We start from the raw sequence: 17,335 nt of genomic DNA, 5'->3' as shown, positions 1-17,335 counted from the left end.
GTATTGGGCTTACAAAATATGAGCCCATTTTAAGCCCAAGCCCACGTGTTTATAACTGAGAAGCACGGAGCATTGAGACGACATGTCGAACTGTCATTCGACAGGTGGAAAATTAAAACGGCGAATACGACCTAGCGAAGCAAACCTCCGTCGTCTACCTTGGGAACTTGTTCAACTTATGGCGGAGTTCAACCTTTAAACTCGCGCGAGAACGCTTGCTACATTGTTTAAGCTTTGGAATCAGTGTTCGATTCTCATAATCTTGGCGGGAGTGGCGGAAATCAATGACGGAGAACCAGAAGCATAGGCTAGAGTTCAGTTCCGATTCATCACCTCAAAGGCCGTTGAAAATTGGAAAGACCACGAACGAAGATCTCCCTGGCGATAAGGAGGAAGCAGAATCCATGAACCGTAACCCTGGAATCCAACGCTACCTTGTCGCAGTCGAATATATTGGAACTCGTTTTTCTGGGTCTCAGCAGCAGCCCAACTGTCGTACGGTGGTCGGCGTGCTTGAGGTACACCGCCTTTGCCATCTTTCATTACTCTGCGTATCCTTCTTAACCGATGAAACTCTTTGAAATGGATCTCTTGCATTACTCTATAAATGATTACTTTTACTTCTCAGGAAGCGTTCCGGAAGTTTATCGGTCAATCAGTTTCAGTGTTTTGTTCTAGCAGAACTGTAAGTTTTTCTTATTCTGGATATTTGTTCCTTTTTGTCATATGAAAATCAGTTTTATTGCTGTTATTAGAATGTTCAGTGTTCTTGTAGGGTAGCTTCCACGACTTTTATCTTGCAGAATCTTCAGTCCTCTGGTAGTTCTTCTCCCACTAGCTTTGATGTGTGCAGAGAAGGATATGGAATTGAATTGGTAGTTTGACTGTAGGGCTTATGTTCTTTTGAGATGCATGAACTTGCCTCTATTGTTCTAAGTCGGATTTTATAACAAAACCATTGGAATTGTGAGATCCCATATCGGTTGGAGAGGAGAATGAAGCATTCATTATTAGGGTGTAGAAACCTCTCCCTGATAGACGCTTTTTAAAACCGTGAGGCTGATGGCGATAGATAACAAGCCAAAGCAGACAATATCTGTTAGTGGTGGGCTTGGGCTGTTACAAATGGTATCAGAGCCAGACACCGAGCGGTGTGCTAGCGAGGGTGCTGGCCCCCATGGGGGGTGGATTGTGAGATCTTTCATCGGTTGGAGAGGGGAACGAAGCTTTCGTTATAAGGGTGTGAAAACCTCTCCCTAACAGATACGTTTTAAAACCGTAAGGCTGACGGCGATACATAACAGGCCAAAGCAGACAGTATTTGTTAGAGCCAGACACCGAGCGGTGTGCCAACAAGGACGTTGGCTCCCAAAGGGGGTAAATTGTGAGATCCCACATCCGTTGAAGAGGGGAACAAAGTTTTCCTTATAAGGGTGTGAAAACCTCTCCCTAACAGACACGTTTTAAAACTGTAAGGTTGACAGCGATACATAACAGGCCAAAGCGGACAGTATTTGTCAGAGCCAGGCACCGAGCGGTGTGCCAGCGAGGACGCTAGCCCCCAAGGGGGTGGATTGTGAGATCCCACATCGTTTAGAGAGGGAAACAAACCATTCCTTATAAGGGTGTGCAAACCTCTCCTAACAAATGCATTTTAAAATAGTGAGACTGATGGCATACGTAATGGGCCAAAGCGAACAATACCTGTTAATGGTGGGCTTGAACTGCTACAGGGACAAGTTGTTTTTCTGGCTTGTTTGCATCTTGCTCCATATTCACCTGTTTTGAGGTGTGCTTGGTAGAAAGGGATCCGTTATTGAGCTGCTCTATTGACTTGATTGATTGCTTTGATAATCGTATTCCCATGCGTCATATTACATTTCTTGCTACCGTTAGTAGATTAAGTTATCCCATTCACGTTGTGACCTTCTTTTTTCAATGAAGGATGCTGGAGTACATGCCTTATCAAATGTTTGTCATGTTGATGTTGAGCGCATAAGCAAAAGAAAGCCTGGAGAAGTGGTTTGTCCCTTTGTATAGAATATAAGCATCTCTCTCCCCTTTTCATATGTACACATAATATATGCTAACTAGATGAGTAATTTCCCCTGAAAACTTATGTTCACTCGTGGACTTTGTTGTTGAGATAAAACTTTCTTATCCTTGAAAACATGAGTTTGAAGAAATGGTGCTCAACTTTGCTACAGAGATGCTAACTTCTTGTTCCTAACTATGATGCAGTTGCCACCTCATGAACCGGGTGTGGTTCGTAGGGCCGTGAATCATTTCTTACAGGTTCGGTTCTCTGCTAGCCAATCCTTTTTTTGAGCTACTTTTGATTCTCTCGAAGTTATAGTCGTGTTAAAATTTCCATTTTCAAATTATGTACTTTATCTTCCCTTTTAAATTTCCCAGCATGTTAGAATCTTCCTTTTTACCAGTACTATTGACTATTGTTCATAGGCGATAGATAAGCGAGTGTAACAGTCCAAGCCCACCGCTAGGTGATATGGTCCTCTTTGGGATTTTTATTTTGTGCTTCCCCTCAAGGTTTTAAAATGCGTTTGCTAAGGAGAGGTTTCCACACCCTTATAAAGGATGTTTTGTTCCCCTATCCAACCGATGTGGGATCTCACAATCCACCTCTTTCGGAGCCCAGCATCCTTGCTAGCACCCCGCCTAGTGTCCAACCCCCACTTCGAGACTCAGCCTCTTCACTGGCACATCGCTCAGTGTCTGACTCTGATACCATTTGTAGCGGTCCAAGCCCACTGCTAACAGATATTGTCCTCTTTGGGCTTTTCCTGCTTCCCCTCAAGGTTTTAAAATGTGTCTGCTAAGGAGAGGTTTCCACACCCTTATAAAAAATGTTTCTAGAACGAACGACTTATCTTATAAGTAGCGGTCAAACCAAAAATAATTTGATTTATTTAAAAATTAATGAAAACTATGCAAAAACGATGTTTATTAAAATAAGGTGCGGGTACCCTTTAAAAGGTTAAAAACATGTCTAAAAATGTTCAAACAATGTAGGAAATTAAAATTAAAAGGTAATCTGGTGTGACTGTCTGGTTCCCATAACTAGGCGTCCACAAACATAATTTAAATTAATAAACAAAAGTGTGGAAACATCTATCCATCAAACTAAAATTATAATAAACATAAACTCTGCGCCTCATGACTGACTTTGGCATCCCACTCGTCACCTCCATGCCACAGTTTTAAAAACAGTGTGAGTATTAAAATACTCGTTCGTAAGGAACTCCCCTATTGGAGTCAAATACATAAATCGTCACAAGGCGATCAACCAAAATCGAGGGACCTTAGTAGTTAATCACCCGAAAGACGCAGCGGGTGATTATTGCCACAAGAAAATCAACGCCCACCTTTACTCCTTAAAATGATTTAACCCTCGCTGATTACTCGAAACACATGTAACCATTACCACGAGGAAATCAGCATCCCTCCTTATTTCCTTAAAATGACCATCGACGACCTTATTTCCTTAAAATGACCATCGACGACCTTATTTCCTTAAAATGACCATCGACGGCTGGTTACTCGAAACACACAGCGTTTAACCCTTACCTTGATAGTCATTTTCTACAATCATCACCGAAGGTGACTATTAGTGGCTACTTACCCGAAACTAACTATTACCACAAGCCCCTTAACATCGACACCAACAAACATAATATGCATGTAATAGGTCCTAAAACGTAAAACGTTGGATTTCATGAACCCATGTATATTGTGTCATACAACTCACAACGTTGGATTTCATGAACCCATGTATATTGTGTCATACAACTCACAACGTTGGATTTCATGAACCCACGTATATTGTGTCATACAACTCACATCGAACCCAATCATCAAATACAACTACACACATTCAACAGTTTATACCGTGTTTAATAGTCATCAATTACCTAATATTTATTGTCCACCCAATAATCAAATACAATTACACACATTCAACACCCAATATTTATTGTCCACCCAATCATCAAATACAATTACACACATTCAACAGTTTATACCGTCATCAATTACCTAATATTTATCGCCCACCAACCAATTACACTGCACACAACCAACAAAACACACAACACACAGCACACAACTAATCAGATTACAAAGCACACAACCATGTGACAGATTACAAAGCACACAACCATGTGACAAACCTGTTCGACCATTTTTCAAAAACAAAACATTTAGTTTCAACCGGAGGGTCCCTTACCTAGAGTGCTCATTTCCTAATCATTCCTACAGCTATTGGTTCGCTCCGACTTAGATCAAGCTGCTGTCCACGTAGAGGTTGGTTCCAACCCTTTGGTGATGATTGTAGAAAATGACTATCAAGGTAAGGGTTACATGCCGTGTGTTTCGGGTAACCAGCCGTCGATAGTCATGTTAAGGAAATAAGGAGGGATGTTGATTTTCTCGGTAATGGTTACACGTTGTGTGTTTCAAGTAACTAGCCAAGGATTTGTAGAAAATGACTATCAAGGTAAGGGTTACACGCCGTGTGTTTGGATACCAGCTGTCGATAGTCATGTTAAGGAAATAAGGAGGGATGTTGATTTCCTCGGTAATGGTTACACGCTGTGTGTTTCAAGTAACTAGCCAAGGATAATCATTTTAAGGAGTAAAGATGGGCGTTGATTTTCTTGTGGCAATGATCACCTGCTGCGTGTTTCGGATGATTAACCACTAGGGTCCCTCGAATTTGGTTGATCGCCTTACGACGATTTATGTATTTGACCCCAATAGAGGAGTTCCTTACTGAGTATTCCTGTTTTTAAAATAGTTTTCAGGCGAAGCTGTGGCACGAAGGTGACGAGTGGGATGCCAAAGTCAGTAATGGGGCGACTCAAGGAATTTATGTTTCTTGAAATTTTATTTTGATAGATAGACGTTTCCGCACTTTTGTTTATTAATTTAAATTATGTTTGTGGACGCCTAGTTTATGGGAACTATGTGGTCACAATACATTACCTTTTGATTTTAATTTACTACGTTGTTTAAACTTTTTTAGGCCACATGTTTATAACCTTTTAAAGGGGAACCTCCACCTTAAACATTTTTAGGCCTCATGTTTTTAACTTTTAAAGGGGTACCTGCACCTGCACCTGATTTTAATAAATGATTGTTTTTGCATAGTTTTCATTAATTTTTAAATAAATCAAATTTTTTTTGGTAACGGCCCTGATCTCTACTTATAAGATAAGTCGGGTCATTACAAATGGTATCAGAGCCAGACACCGGACCATGTGCCAGTGAGGAGGTTATTCCCCCGAGGCGATGTGTCACACTAGGCCCCAAAAGGGAGTGGATTTGGCGGGGGTCTCACATCAATTAGAGGAAGAAAAGAGTACCAGCGTGGACGCTAGGTCCCGAAGGGTGTGGATTGCGGTGTCCCACATTGGTTGGGGAGAAGAATAAAACACCCTTTATAAGGATGTGGAAACCTTCTCATAGCAGACGCGTTTTAAAGCCTTGAGGGGAAGGCCGAAAGGGAAAGCTCAAAGAGGACAATATCTGCTAGCGGTGAGCCTGGGTCATTATAGTTTCGCTCCCCTCTCCAACCGATGTGGGATCTCAACTGAGCTCCCAAGAAGAATCTTCCTTTTTCCAGCTTGAGCCTTTGCTTTTTATTGTATGGGACAGAGAAAATGATGAAAGGTATCTGTGTCTGTTTTGATTCCAGAAAAATGACGGTGATGTTACGGTAGTTGATGTTCGAAGTGTTCCTAATGATTATCATGCTAGATATAAAGCTCAAGAGCGTACGTGAGTATCGTCCATCCATGCTTTAGTAGTTGATACCATCATTGCCTATTAGACAGTAGAATTAATTGTCCATACGTACATAACACAACTTTTTGTATCTCATGAAACATTTTCAGATACTTTTATCGGTTAGTTTCTGGGCCAGAAACTTTGTCAAGCTTTGACAAGGATCGAGTATGGCACGTGCCCGAGATACTGAATATTGGAGCAATGCAGGTATGAACAATTAACAGTGCAATGCTGGAGATCACGTCGATTTCGTATTACATTCGGGAACTGATGCAACATTATTGGAATGTATAAATTCAGGAGGCATGCAAAGTGCTTGTTGGGCATCATGACTTTAGCTCCTTCAGGGCTGCTGGTTGTCAGGTCACTTAATACTAAAACTATTTATGTTCCCAGCTTATTATACATTATATTTGTAACAAAGCCAGGGCGTGGTCGGGGGACGAACCTGTGTACGGTTTAATGTAAATTAGTTTCGATGTGCAGTGCAGGCAAACTCCCCAATGAGAACTCTTGATGAACTAGACGTTTGTGAGGTGATTTCAACGCCTTATTTTCCATCGTCAATGGAACGAAAGCAAAGGCAGGGCAAAGAAGAAGGTGAGAATGAAGTGCTACATTCTGAAAGTTACGAGGTTGGATTTGGTATCAGGAGAAGGCATCGTTGTTTCGTTGTGACAGCACGGGCACGCTCGTTTCTCTATCATCAGGTAAACATAACCAACACTAAGAAACTGTTTCTTTTCTAGTAACGGAGAAAAGGGTTTACGAGATTGATTGATTAGTTATTCTGGACTCGAATATTTCTTAGGTGAGACTGATGGTTGGCGTTCTTAAAGTGGTCGGAACCGGAGATCTAACAGTAGGAGATGGTAGGTGGTTGGACTGCAACATATACAATAGAACATGGCCGTTTGAAGGTAGCTAGCTAACAGTAATATGGTCTTCTGTGTTATTTGCTGCAGTAGAAAGAATCTTGGAAGCGAAGAATGTGAGTTCAGCAAGTCCGATGGCTCCTGCTTGTGGACTCTACCTTGGACATGTCAAATATGATCTACCGCCGCCACTGCCAGCGCCCAGTGAATGAAACCGGAGGTTCCTTTCTTTTCACTTCCAATGTTATTTATTTATATTGATTGCCAATGCAACTCTCCTTATTGTTGACATTCGAAAATCTATGGTTGAGCTGAACCCCATCCCCATCCCATTCTGTACGGATTTCTTATCCTTTTTATGATCACTCAATTTTGTCATATGAATGGGACTTTTAATGCTCAACTTATAACGGCCTACTACCGCGGGTGGATATTGTTTTTTTTGGGCTTTCCCTTTAGGCTTTCCCACAAAGTTTTAAAACGCGTCTTTTCTACACCCTTATAAATGGTTTTTTGTTCTCCTCCCCAACCAATGTGGGACGTCACAATCCACCCCCTTCGGGGCCCAGCGTCCTCGTTAGCACTCTTTCCTAGCGTCCTTATTAGCACACTGCCTCGTGTCTACCCCCTTTGGGGTACAGCGAGAAGGCTGGCACATCGTCCGGTGTTTGGCTCTGACACTATTTGTAACGGCTCAGATCTACCGCTAGCAGATAGTCCTCTTTAGGCTTTCCTTTTCGAGCTTTCCCTCAAGGCTTTAAAACGCATCTACCTACTACCAACCAACGTGGGACATCACTCCCATGCCTTTAGTTTCTTCCTCTGTTTTTCTTCTACCTCCTGCCATCAAACGTAGCAACAGTCGGTCTGTAAGCTTGAGTTTGCTAATTGCTCCATTGTTGATTTCGACAGTCTACTGTGATCCTCCCTCGACCTCGACCCTTCCTTCACCATCTTCACCTTGTCTCCTGTTTCGTCCTCGGTGTCTAGGCCATTGTCTAGTGAATCATCATCATCATTTGATGATGAATCCACGCTGCCAGGACTTCCTGAACAAAAAAACAGATGGAACCTTATTCATGTTACTATAATAAAGCAAAACAAAGGGGCGTAAAATAACCATAAAGGAATGAATAAGCAATAAATGTCAATTAATATATCTGGCAGCTCAGCTCATTATTCTCAATGCCACAAGTTTAGCCCAACACTGCATCACTATATAGATGCGATACTTGAATATGTCTTGGCATCTCAGCTGTGATCTCACAGAAAGAACAAATCTTTCGCTTTTGCAAAAGTGGCTGCACATACTAACTACAACCTAAAATAGCAATGGTAGCTGCACACACAGCCAACTTGCCTCTACATTAGGTCAAGTCATTTAGTTCGATCTTGACTCTATTCGAAGTCAAGGTCTCTCAATGCAACTTTGTATCCAACATCATTTTAGTTCCCAATGAACATGACCCATATGCCTTGATGTCATCCCAAGTTGTGGAGTGTCGTTGGCCATCGCATCTCACTTGGTCATGCCATCGAGAACAGGCTCACGTGTTGTTCATAACATCGAGGCATCTCAAACATTCATCCATTATGGTTCTATCAAGGCCTTGGCCATCTTGTGTCCATGTCATGTCATCTTCGGACTCCGTACGGGTGTATAATCCAACTTCTATCACATGGGTAAGGACGCGATATCGGCACACTTGTGCCACCTGGTATTGTCCTTGAAACCCCATTTTAAAGAAAGTCGCTCAAGATACTGGTTTTTGAAATGTTCGCTTTTGTTGTGACACACGCATGTGCCCAAGGTATCTCACTTAGGCCACTGGGCCCAAAAGTGGTGGAGAGCTGACACCATGTCTCCCTCTAGAATACATGATTTGGTGGGTGTAGACATGATTTTGGCAAGCGGACATACGGTGTCATAGAGCATCCGTTCAGAGTCGATTAACACCAAATCTGGCGCATTCATATTTCATATGAACGCCCTTGACCCCAAAACCGCATGTCCAAATTCCCTTCGGAATCCTGACTTTCAAGGTTAAGGCCTGGGCCCTACCCAACCCTTCAACAAGTCTATTTGTGATGCTCATGTCTACTTATTGTCCGTCTTTCTTATGTCTCGTTTCCTCTTCAGTGCACACATTATATGATGTATTAGATGATACACTATAATCCTTGGTCGCATCAAGTCTCCTAATGGCAAAAAAAACAGAGAAGATTAGTATCGGTAGATGAAACAGTGCGCGATCCATAATGGAATCTCTCGGGAAAAGTATCAGAGTCATAGAAAGAAATCAGCAAAACCTGAAACACAACAGAAAAAAACGAACTAACGAAAAGGCAGAGAGAGTGAGAGAGAGAGATTGAATCATACGGCGCACCTTTTTTCCCTCTCACTGCCGCCGGCGGTTCTCTTACTCCGCAGCTTCAGAACTCCGGTCAGTAACGCCCAACGCACATAGAATTCAATTACTTTGAGCCGCCGTCCACAGCAAATCTTATTTCACTCTTCCAGTGAAAATCGAGGAGTTGACGGAAGATGAAGATGGCAGGTGAAGCCCTCAACCAGATCTGATGATGCCTTTACACGTCAGATGTGGGTCATCCTGGACGGCCCTGATTGACCCGACCACCCACCAAAATTCCTTAAGCGGAGGGAAGCCGGGACACCCAGATTCCGCTGCTTTTGCCCCCAAATCAAATATCCATTTTTCTCTCACTCTGTGTTAATGGCAGGCGACAATGATGATTCCACTGTTACAGTGCGTCCGAATGCGAGCCCTATCAAACCCGATTCGCCACCGCTTCTGAAGCGATCGAAGACCATCGCCGTCGATGCTTCCCAGACGCCTCACTTCCCCGCCGTCCGCCGTGTTTCAACTGCTCCGCTTTCTGCTTCTTCTTTCCGTCAACCTACTGATCTTCGCCTCTCCATCGACAACGATTCTGCCCCTGTCACTGACGGCGCCCAGTTCTTCAATAGGGATTATATTTTCCCCTCCTGCCTTGGTCCCTATGCTTCCAAGCCCAGACTCACGTTCAAGGCCACCAAGCACGCCAACCAGGACCTGTCCACCGCCTCCTCCTTCAATCGTCGCCTTGGTTCGAATCGGGTGCATGGTGCGGTGGCGGAACAGTCGCCCCCAAAAGCACCTCCGTCGAAGGTGCAAGAATCAAAGAAGCAAGAGAAGCCGGTCAAGCTGATTGGCAGACCCGATTCGGCGTCTCAATCCAGTATGAGGAGATTTTTGAAACCTACGCATTCCTTAATGCACTACTTGGTCAGTCAATCTATTTTCTTCTTGTGTTTTGATTTTCTCTCCTTTTAGCTTGCTTTTACCTCGATTCAGCTTTCTCGAAACCAGAGCAAATCGAATTGCATGTCTAAATCTTCATTTTCACGCTTCCCAAAAAAAAAAAAAAAACTCGTATCATCATTGCCACCACAACGTCAAACAATTTCGTTTGCAATTCACAATTACAAAATAGAGCGCAGATACTGGCGGTTTCCTCCTTAGTTCATCATTCCAAATAAGTTTTGCATCATTTATGAAGTAATCGTGACAAATATAAAGATTAACTGACCTAGGCAAAGAAAAATCTCCGCGCCAATACTGCTTATTAATAATTCGATTGCAGAAAGCAGGATGACAGAATTCCAAGAACTGTTCTTCCACCCACTGTTCAATATATATTTATACAGACACATTTATCAGAAATTGGAAATAAAGGGTGCCATTAGGCTTTGGAAATGAGTAGAATGCATGCATTTCTTGCTATTATGGCTATTATCTGTATTTATTTTAGTATTTATGTGTAAGCGTGTACAGATGAATATATGAGTATATACTTTCGCTTAGAAGTAATAGTTATGTAACTTTTTTGTCCAATAACAAACCTTTCTTGGATGTGTATACCTTCTTCATAGATCAAGCAGAGTGTCGTCTTAAGGTAAAAAAACCATACAACAGTGCTGTGGCACTTGATAACTACAAAAAAGTAGCTATTTCAGATTCTCTAACAAAATTGTTTTAGAAAGGGGAGAAAATTTGCACATTAAAGTAGGACATCCTCAAGCAAGAAAGATATCAGAATGGAAAGACAGTAATCCCACTTTAAGTCTACGGCTACCTTATAAGTTAATGGCTATAATTCTCTTTATGCGTATCTTGTAAAAGTGAATCTCATTATTGTATTGCATCAGATCTTATTCAGAAGTTATTCTTATTGTTGTTTTCATGTATATTTGATATGGAAGCAAATAAATCAGTTCTCTTTTTTGAAATAGGTATCAGAGCTATAATACCTGTGAAAATTTACCTTTTGTTTCTCTGAAATGATTGATTTTGATTTTCATGGAGCTTCAGCGGCTTAGTTTCAAAGTGATTGATATCATGACCGAATACCTTTTTGCAGCCCATTATCGCTTGTATGTTCATGGGATTCTATGCAGTTTATCTGCAAAAGAAAGTTACGAAACTTGAGGTATATTTCAGACTCGATTAATGTTTTATTTTCCATTTCAGTATATGTATCCAGTTTTTTTAATTCATTATACATTCTTGCAGGGAGAGAAATCTCGCCTTCATCAACTCTGTAGTGATGAAAACGTTATCAGTGCAACCTGGGTAATGTCAGTACCAGGAGATAACAATTCGACATTTAATTTTTTTAATGCTGACAGTCGATCTGTAGCTCTGTATACTGTAGTGTGCACACTTGTTATGCCGTTCATATTGTACAAGTATCTTGATTACCTTCCCCGGATTAAGAACTTTTCAGAAAGAACTCAAAATAGCAAAGACGTGGTTCCTTTGAACAAGAGAATTGCATATGTGGTCGATGTGTGTTTCTCCATCTATCCTTATGCAAAGCTGCTTGCACTTCTTTTTGCCACTGTATTTCTTATAGGATTTGGAGGATTGGCATTATATGCTGTTAGTGATGGTAGCTTTGCTGAAGCTCTCTGGCTTTCATGGACATTTGTGGCCGACTCGGGAAATCATGCTGACAGGGTTGGCATTGGGCCCAGAATTGTTTCTGTGTCTATAAGCGCAGGGGGTATGCTGATTTTTGCAATGATGCTTGGGCTTGTTTCTGACGCTATTTCAGAGAAAGTTGACTCACTGCGGAAAGGAAAGAGTGAAGTCATTGAAAGAAACCACATTCTCATTCTTGGATGGAGTGATAAATTGGTAAGCTACCTGTGTATCAAGAAGTCAGTAGACGTGTCACTAGTAGACATTGATTTAAGATTTTTTCATTTTGTTTTTTGTTCTCTATTCCGTACATGTTTTTTCTAACAATTAGATACAAGCAATTTATTTTTATTCTCATTTGGAGTGTCAGATCATCATATAGATTTTGATTTATTTAAGACGTATTGGTGTGACAATGAATGTACACTTACTCATAGAATATCGAGAAATCATGGAGCGGTTATCTTGTTTTAGGGTTCACTTTTGAAGCAATTAGCAATTGCAAATAAGAGCGTTGGTGGAGGGGTAGTTGTTGTTCTTGCTGAAAGAGACAAAGAGGAAATGGAGATGGATATAGCAAAGCTAGAATTTGATTTCATGGGGACCTCTGTCATTTGTAGGAGTGGCAGTCCTCTTATACTTGCCGACTTGAAGAAGGTAAATTCAGCTCTGCTTATAAGCTTCAGATTTCTTTTATAAACCTTAAGAGGAATTGATATGGTATTCATTATAACTTAACAGGTCTCTGTCTCTAAGGCACGTGCTATCATTGTTTTGGCAACGGATGAGAATGCAGATCAGGTTTTATATTATTAATGTTCTATGATGCTTGTTTTATCTTTTGTAAATCAGTAGATAAATCATCGGTACCCCTCTTTCCAGAGTGATGCACGTGCTTTGAGGGTTGTGCTCAGCCTCACTGGAGTGAAGGAAGGTTTGAGGGGCCATGTAGTTGTTGAGATGAGCGACCTCGACAATGAACCTCTGGTAAAGCTTGTTGGAGGTGGAGTTATTGAAACGGTTGTTGCTCATGATGTTATTGGACGCTTAATGATACAATGTGCTCTGCAACCGGGACTTGCACAGGTTAAGATACACTTTTTAGAATATTATCTTTGGTGTCTTATTTAGCCATCCACCATTAGAAAATGTTGGAATATCGTTAAAATTTACAGGTTATATGACATTGACCTTGTCTAAGTGTCGTAGCCTCGTGTTTCAAGTTCATTTTTTATCTGAGTTGTCTGCTGATCTGCATCCTCAAACACCCCACCCCACCCCTCATTAGATCATCCTTACAAATTAAAGTGGAACATGAGGAAATAATGGCTTGTTTTTTTACTGTTGACAAAAGGAAATACAAAGGATCATAGCATTCTGAGACGACTCTCTCTTTCTCTCTCTCTCTCTCTCTTACCTCACCTAATATTTTCCTACCTCTCTCCAACCTCAAACATATTCATAACCACTACTCCCCTAATAAACTCCAAATAATACAAATAAACCCCTAGTAGCCAAACTCACATATATTCCTACGTTTTATTATTTTACTGTCTCTTGCTCCCTGCTCATATGTAATTATTTTGTTGTTGATTCACAAATTAATTGACTGTGCTTATATTCTCTTTTTCTTTACTTGGCTAGATATGGGAAGATATCTTGGGGTTTGAGAATTCAGAATTCTACATCCAAAGATGGCCTCAATTAGATGGACAACGATTTGGAGATGTACTGATTTCATTTCCTGATGCTATTCCTTGTGGAGTTAAGGTTGCCGCAGATGGTGGAAAGATAATCTTAAATCCAGATGATAACTACATTTTAAAGGAGGGGGATGAAGTCCTTGTTATAGCTGAGGATGATGACACCTATGCTCCGGGGCCAATTCCTGAGGTTATTCTAACTTCAAGTCATTAAAGCTTTACAGCCCCTTTTTTTACCGTCAATAAGATAATATGCCGCCTAGATAATCATAGAACTTATATTTATTGTTCTACTTTCCCGTTTATGGTATTCATCCTCCAGAATTCGTAGAAGCATTACCGTGGATGGCTACTATCCTTTTGGAGAGTAGTACCACCACCTCTCTTTATCTCGACTCCCAAAAATTACTAGTTCATTGCTTCTTACTCTAGATAAACAAGTGGTGCTTAAAATGGAATTATGGTATTAATTGTCATACGTAATTATTCAACAAGAAATGGCTGAATTAATCTCATTGCAAGTTGGAAATATGCAATCTCTACTTGTAGTTTAAACATTTGGTGGTCTTTGGAAGTCCATATTTTTATTCTCATAGTTGAAAAGGTCCTTGTCCGGTAATTGCTTACTTCGAGTGATGACTTTTTTTATTTTAGAATATTATATCATGTACGGGTGGGGTAGCAATTCAAACCTACAACCTCTTAGAAGAAGTAAAATGTCTTAATTGCCAAGCTATACTCAGCTTAGACAAATAAATCTTTTAACTTGATATGTCAACTTGTTACTGAGCACACTAGAATCAGCTTGAACCTAAAATAAATATAAATTGATGTCTCCATCTTAACTAGTTGAATAATTTGCAGCACGATTGTCATCTTAGATTTCACGCTCAAATTTTTTGGCCCTTACTCCTCAGGTGCGCAGGCCATTCTTCCAAAAGATTATCGACCCTCCAAAATATCCCGAAAAGATATTGTTTTGTGGTTGGCGCCGTGATATAGATGATATGATTATGGTATATTGCTTATAAACTTCCATCTCTGATTTGGTATCCTGAAGAATAGGTGTGTTCAACTGTGAGTCTATGATAGAATAATTACTTACTGAAGTCTTACCGTATCAAATATGTATATCCCATCTCAGGTTCTAGAGGCAATCCTCGCTCCTGGTTCAGAGCTGTGGATGTTTAATGAAGTTCTTGTAACAGAGAGAGAGAAAAAGCTTATTGATGGCGGACTTGATATTTCTAGTCTAGTAAATATCAAACTTGTCCATCGCCAGGGAAATGCTGTCATTAGAAGACATTTAGAATCACTTCCACTTGAAACATTTGATTCTGTAAGTTCTGTTACCATTTTCATTCACAGTTTATCTTGAAATCTCTGATCTAATTACGACCACTTCAAAGCTAGAAGATTCTTCAACTTTAACGAATGATTCTAACACTATATGAAACAGATACTAATTCTCGCAGATGAATCCTTGGAGGACTCTGTTGTGCATTCGGATTCACGTTCTCTTGCCACTCTTCTCCTTATTCGAGACATACAGGTAAGTATTATCACCGTTCCAAAACTTTTTTCCTGAAGCACACAATGAAATAATAAAATAAATAGTCTTGGTATATGAGTTGGTTTCTATTAAGTTGAATTGGAACTATATGTTGGAATTCCTGGGATACATAAGGTAAAATGCTGCCAACCTTGTCATATTGCAGTCGAAGAGGCTTCCGAACAAAGATGTAAAGCTAACTTCAACGTCCTTGCGGCTTGCTGGGTTTTCTCACCACTCGTGGATTCGAGAAATGCAGCAAGCCTCAGACAGATCAATAATAATTAGTGAAATCCTGGATTCAAGGACCAGAAATCTGGTATCAGTTTCTAGAATCAGTGATTATGTGTTGTCCAATGAATTGGTAAGTATGGCACTTGCTATGGTGGCGGAAGACCAGCAGATTAATCGTGTCCTTGAGGAACTATTTGCAGAAGAGGTATTTGTTTTATCTAATTTAATGAGCATCCTGGAACTTCAGTGAAATATTCTGATGGATTACTAGATTCAAAGATAGATTCTTTTCTTTTCTTTTCTTTTCTTTTCTTTTCTTTTTTCGGTGATTATGAATGATGATGTATGTGTGATTGCAGGGCAATGAAATGTGTATTCGACCGGCGGAATTTTATTTAGTTGACCAGGAAGAGCTCTGTTTTTACGACATAATGATTAGGGGGCGACAGAGACGAGAAATAGTGATAGGCTACAGGATTGGAATTTCGGAGAACGCCATAATCAATCCACCACAGAAATCTGAGCAGCGAAAATGGTCTCTTGATGATGTTTTCGTTGTGATATCATCAGGTTGAAGAAGGTAGGGACACAAGACAACAACAAAGGATGGCAGGTACAGTTTTGTACTATTTTGCAAATCCCTGGATAAGCCATCCACAATGATAGGGACAGGCGGCCGGGGATTATATCTCTTAACTCATCAAGACAAGACAGACATGATTTGTTGAAGGTAGGGATTTTGAAGATAATTTTGATGGGGGAGAAGCCAAGGGGAAGGTATGTGTATTAGTTAGTTAGTGTACATAAGAACTTAAGAGGCTAACTATACGCATTGTTACATTACATGGTCAAAATAAAGCTGGCTGAGTTGTTTTCTCTTCCTTTATTTTTTGTTTTTGTGGGGTTAATGATGGGTGATGGGTTGAAATGGAAGGCAGAGATTCTGAGGAGTACAAAACAAAGCAGCTGAGGTATAATTGGAAATATGCGCTGTGGTCTCCTCTGCCTCCACACAGTCCACCCCCACTTACTTTCCTTTGCCGTTTTGGAGTACTCTTCTAGCTCACTCTCTAGTTCATTCAAACTTGTTGCTGCTCTGATCTTAACATTATGATGCTACTCACAGGGATGGAAGAGAAATTTGTAGAAATATGTTGCGTTATGTACAAAAATGCTTGAATTTTTATGTGAAAAATATGGATAATGAATAAAAGTTGATGCATTAACCAAGTAGATTATGATTTTGTGGACGTGATGCCATATTTCTATTTTTATAGATATGTTGTTGTGTCAATTTGTATCCATAACTCTAGCGGAAAACTCTCGTATGAACTACACGGGATAGATATTGATCTTAAGGATATAATCGTTAAAAGAAGATTTAAAAAGAATGCAGAGTTGTTACCTATATTAATACGATGCACTTTTCTTTTTTGTGGCTCAATTTGTAAAAACTTTGAAGTTGTGCTTATTTTAGAGTAATTCTTTAGTTTGGAACCATTAATATGGTGTGATCTACATAAATTTTTCTTACGGAGCATGTGAGTTACATCATCGCATCCTCTGTATGGTTCGTGGGAATAGTTTTCACTCTTAGAAACACTTCAAAATAAGTAGGTAAATATCAAAAATGTTAAAAATTATAGTCTTAATCTTGAGCACGAGGCATTATTAGAGTAAAACCTCTCAAATACGATGGTTGTTAAAGTAATTTAAAATAATTAAACTAGTTTTCATTTTTGTATCACTCTTAAGCTAAATTAGTAAAAAATATCCATAAATTTCGTATTTTGTTCCAAAAATACCTTTAAACTATCACAAGTTTCAATAATACCCTAAAACTTTAATAAAAAAAATAAAAATATTGTTACTATATTAGTATTTTGTTTAAAAAACATCCTTAATTTTCTTCCGTGTTTCAAAAATACCCTTCAAAGTTTTATTAATATCTATTAATACCTTATAATCAGTACATGTTTAATACTCATAAAATTTTAAAAGTAGCATTAATATCCTTAACCTTTCAAATGTAGTACAAAAAATATTATTATCAATATATGAATTGGGTACCCACTATCTAAACCTTATATAAAGTTATTCGATATTTTTGAAATATGACATTAACGGTTCTATCTATATACTAATGATAACGACATCTTTCGACTTTTAAAAAGAATT

The 17,335-nt window shown here is 39.8% G+C and overlaps 2 protein-coding genes and 1 long non-coding RNA gene across 5 annotated transcripts in view; 2 read left to right on the top strand and 1 right to left on the bottom strand.

The window, feature by feature from the left end:
* Positions 1-17,335, bottom strand: part of LOC111493399 — a 631,558-nt gene that overhangs the window by 474,415 nt on the left and 139,808 nt on the right. The window lies entirely within an intron of this gene.
* On the top strand, positions 166-7,058 carry LOC111492882 (tRNA pseudouridine synthase A). Its single transcript, XM_023142385.1, has 10 exons — positions 166-518; positions 629-685; positions 1,945-2,022; positions 2,242-2,295; positions 5,717-5,799; positions 5,916-6,015; positions 6,109-6,171; positions 6,300-6,518; positions 6,620-6,680; positions 6,774-7,058. Exons 1-10 carry the CDS (start codon positions 285-287, stop codon positions 6,893-6,895), a joined length of 1,071 nt encoding a protein of 356 aa, XP_022998153.1. The 5' UTR covers positions 166-284; the 3' UTR covers positions 6,896-7,058.
* Positions 8,931-16,407, top strand: LOC111492232 (ion channel DMI1). Of its 2 annotated transcripts, XM_023141516.1 has the most exons (12): positions 8,938-9,970; positions 11,106-11,174; positions 11,258-11,884; positions 12,143-12,325; positions 12,410-12,469; positions 12,551-12,754; positions 13,313-13,561; positions 14,289-14,387; positions 14,516-14,710; positions 14,831-14,923; positions 15,090-15,362; positions 15,517-16,407. In XM_023141516.1, the coding sequence occupies exons 1-12, from the start codon at positions 9,419-9,421 to the stop codon at positions 15,730-15,732; spliced, it is 2,820 nt and encodes a 939-aa protein (XP_022997284.1). In that variant the 5' UTR covers positions 8,938-9,418; the 3' UTR covers positions 15,733-16,407. The 2 variants fall into 2 exon arrangements, with proteins under 2 accessions (XP_022997293.1, XP_022997284.1); XM_023141525.1 differs by lacking the exon at positions 15,517-16,407 and having other exon boundaries at positions 8,931-9,970; positions 14,847-14,923; positions 15,090-15,201.

This window comes from Cucurbita maxima, unplaced genomic scaffold (genome assembly GCF_002738345.1).
Source record: "Cucurbita maxima cultivar Rimu unplaced genomic scaffold, Cmax_1.0 Cma_Scf00001, whole genome shotgun sequence".
In the NCBI taxonomy this organism is placed as follows: domain Eukaryota; kingdom Viridiplantae; phylum Streptophyta; class Magnoliopsida; order Cucurbitales; family Cucurbitaceae; genus Cucurbita; species Cucurbita maxima.
Note: the sequence above shows the minus strand (reverse complement) of the source record. Positions and strands in the feature narration are given on the sequence as shown.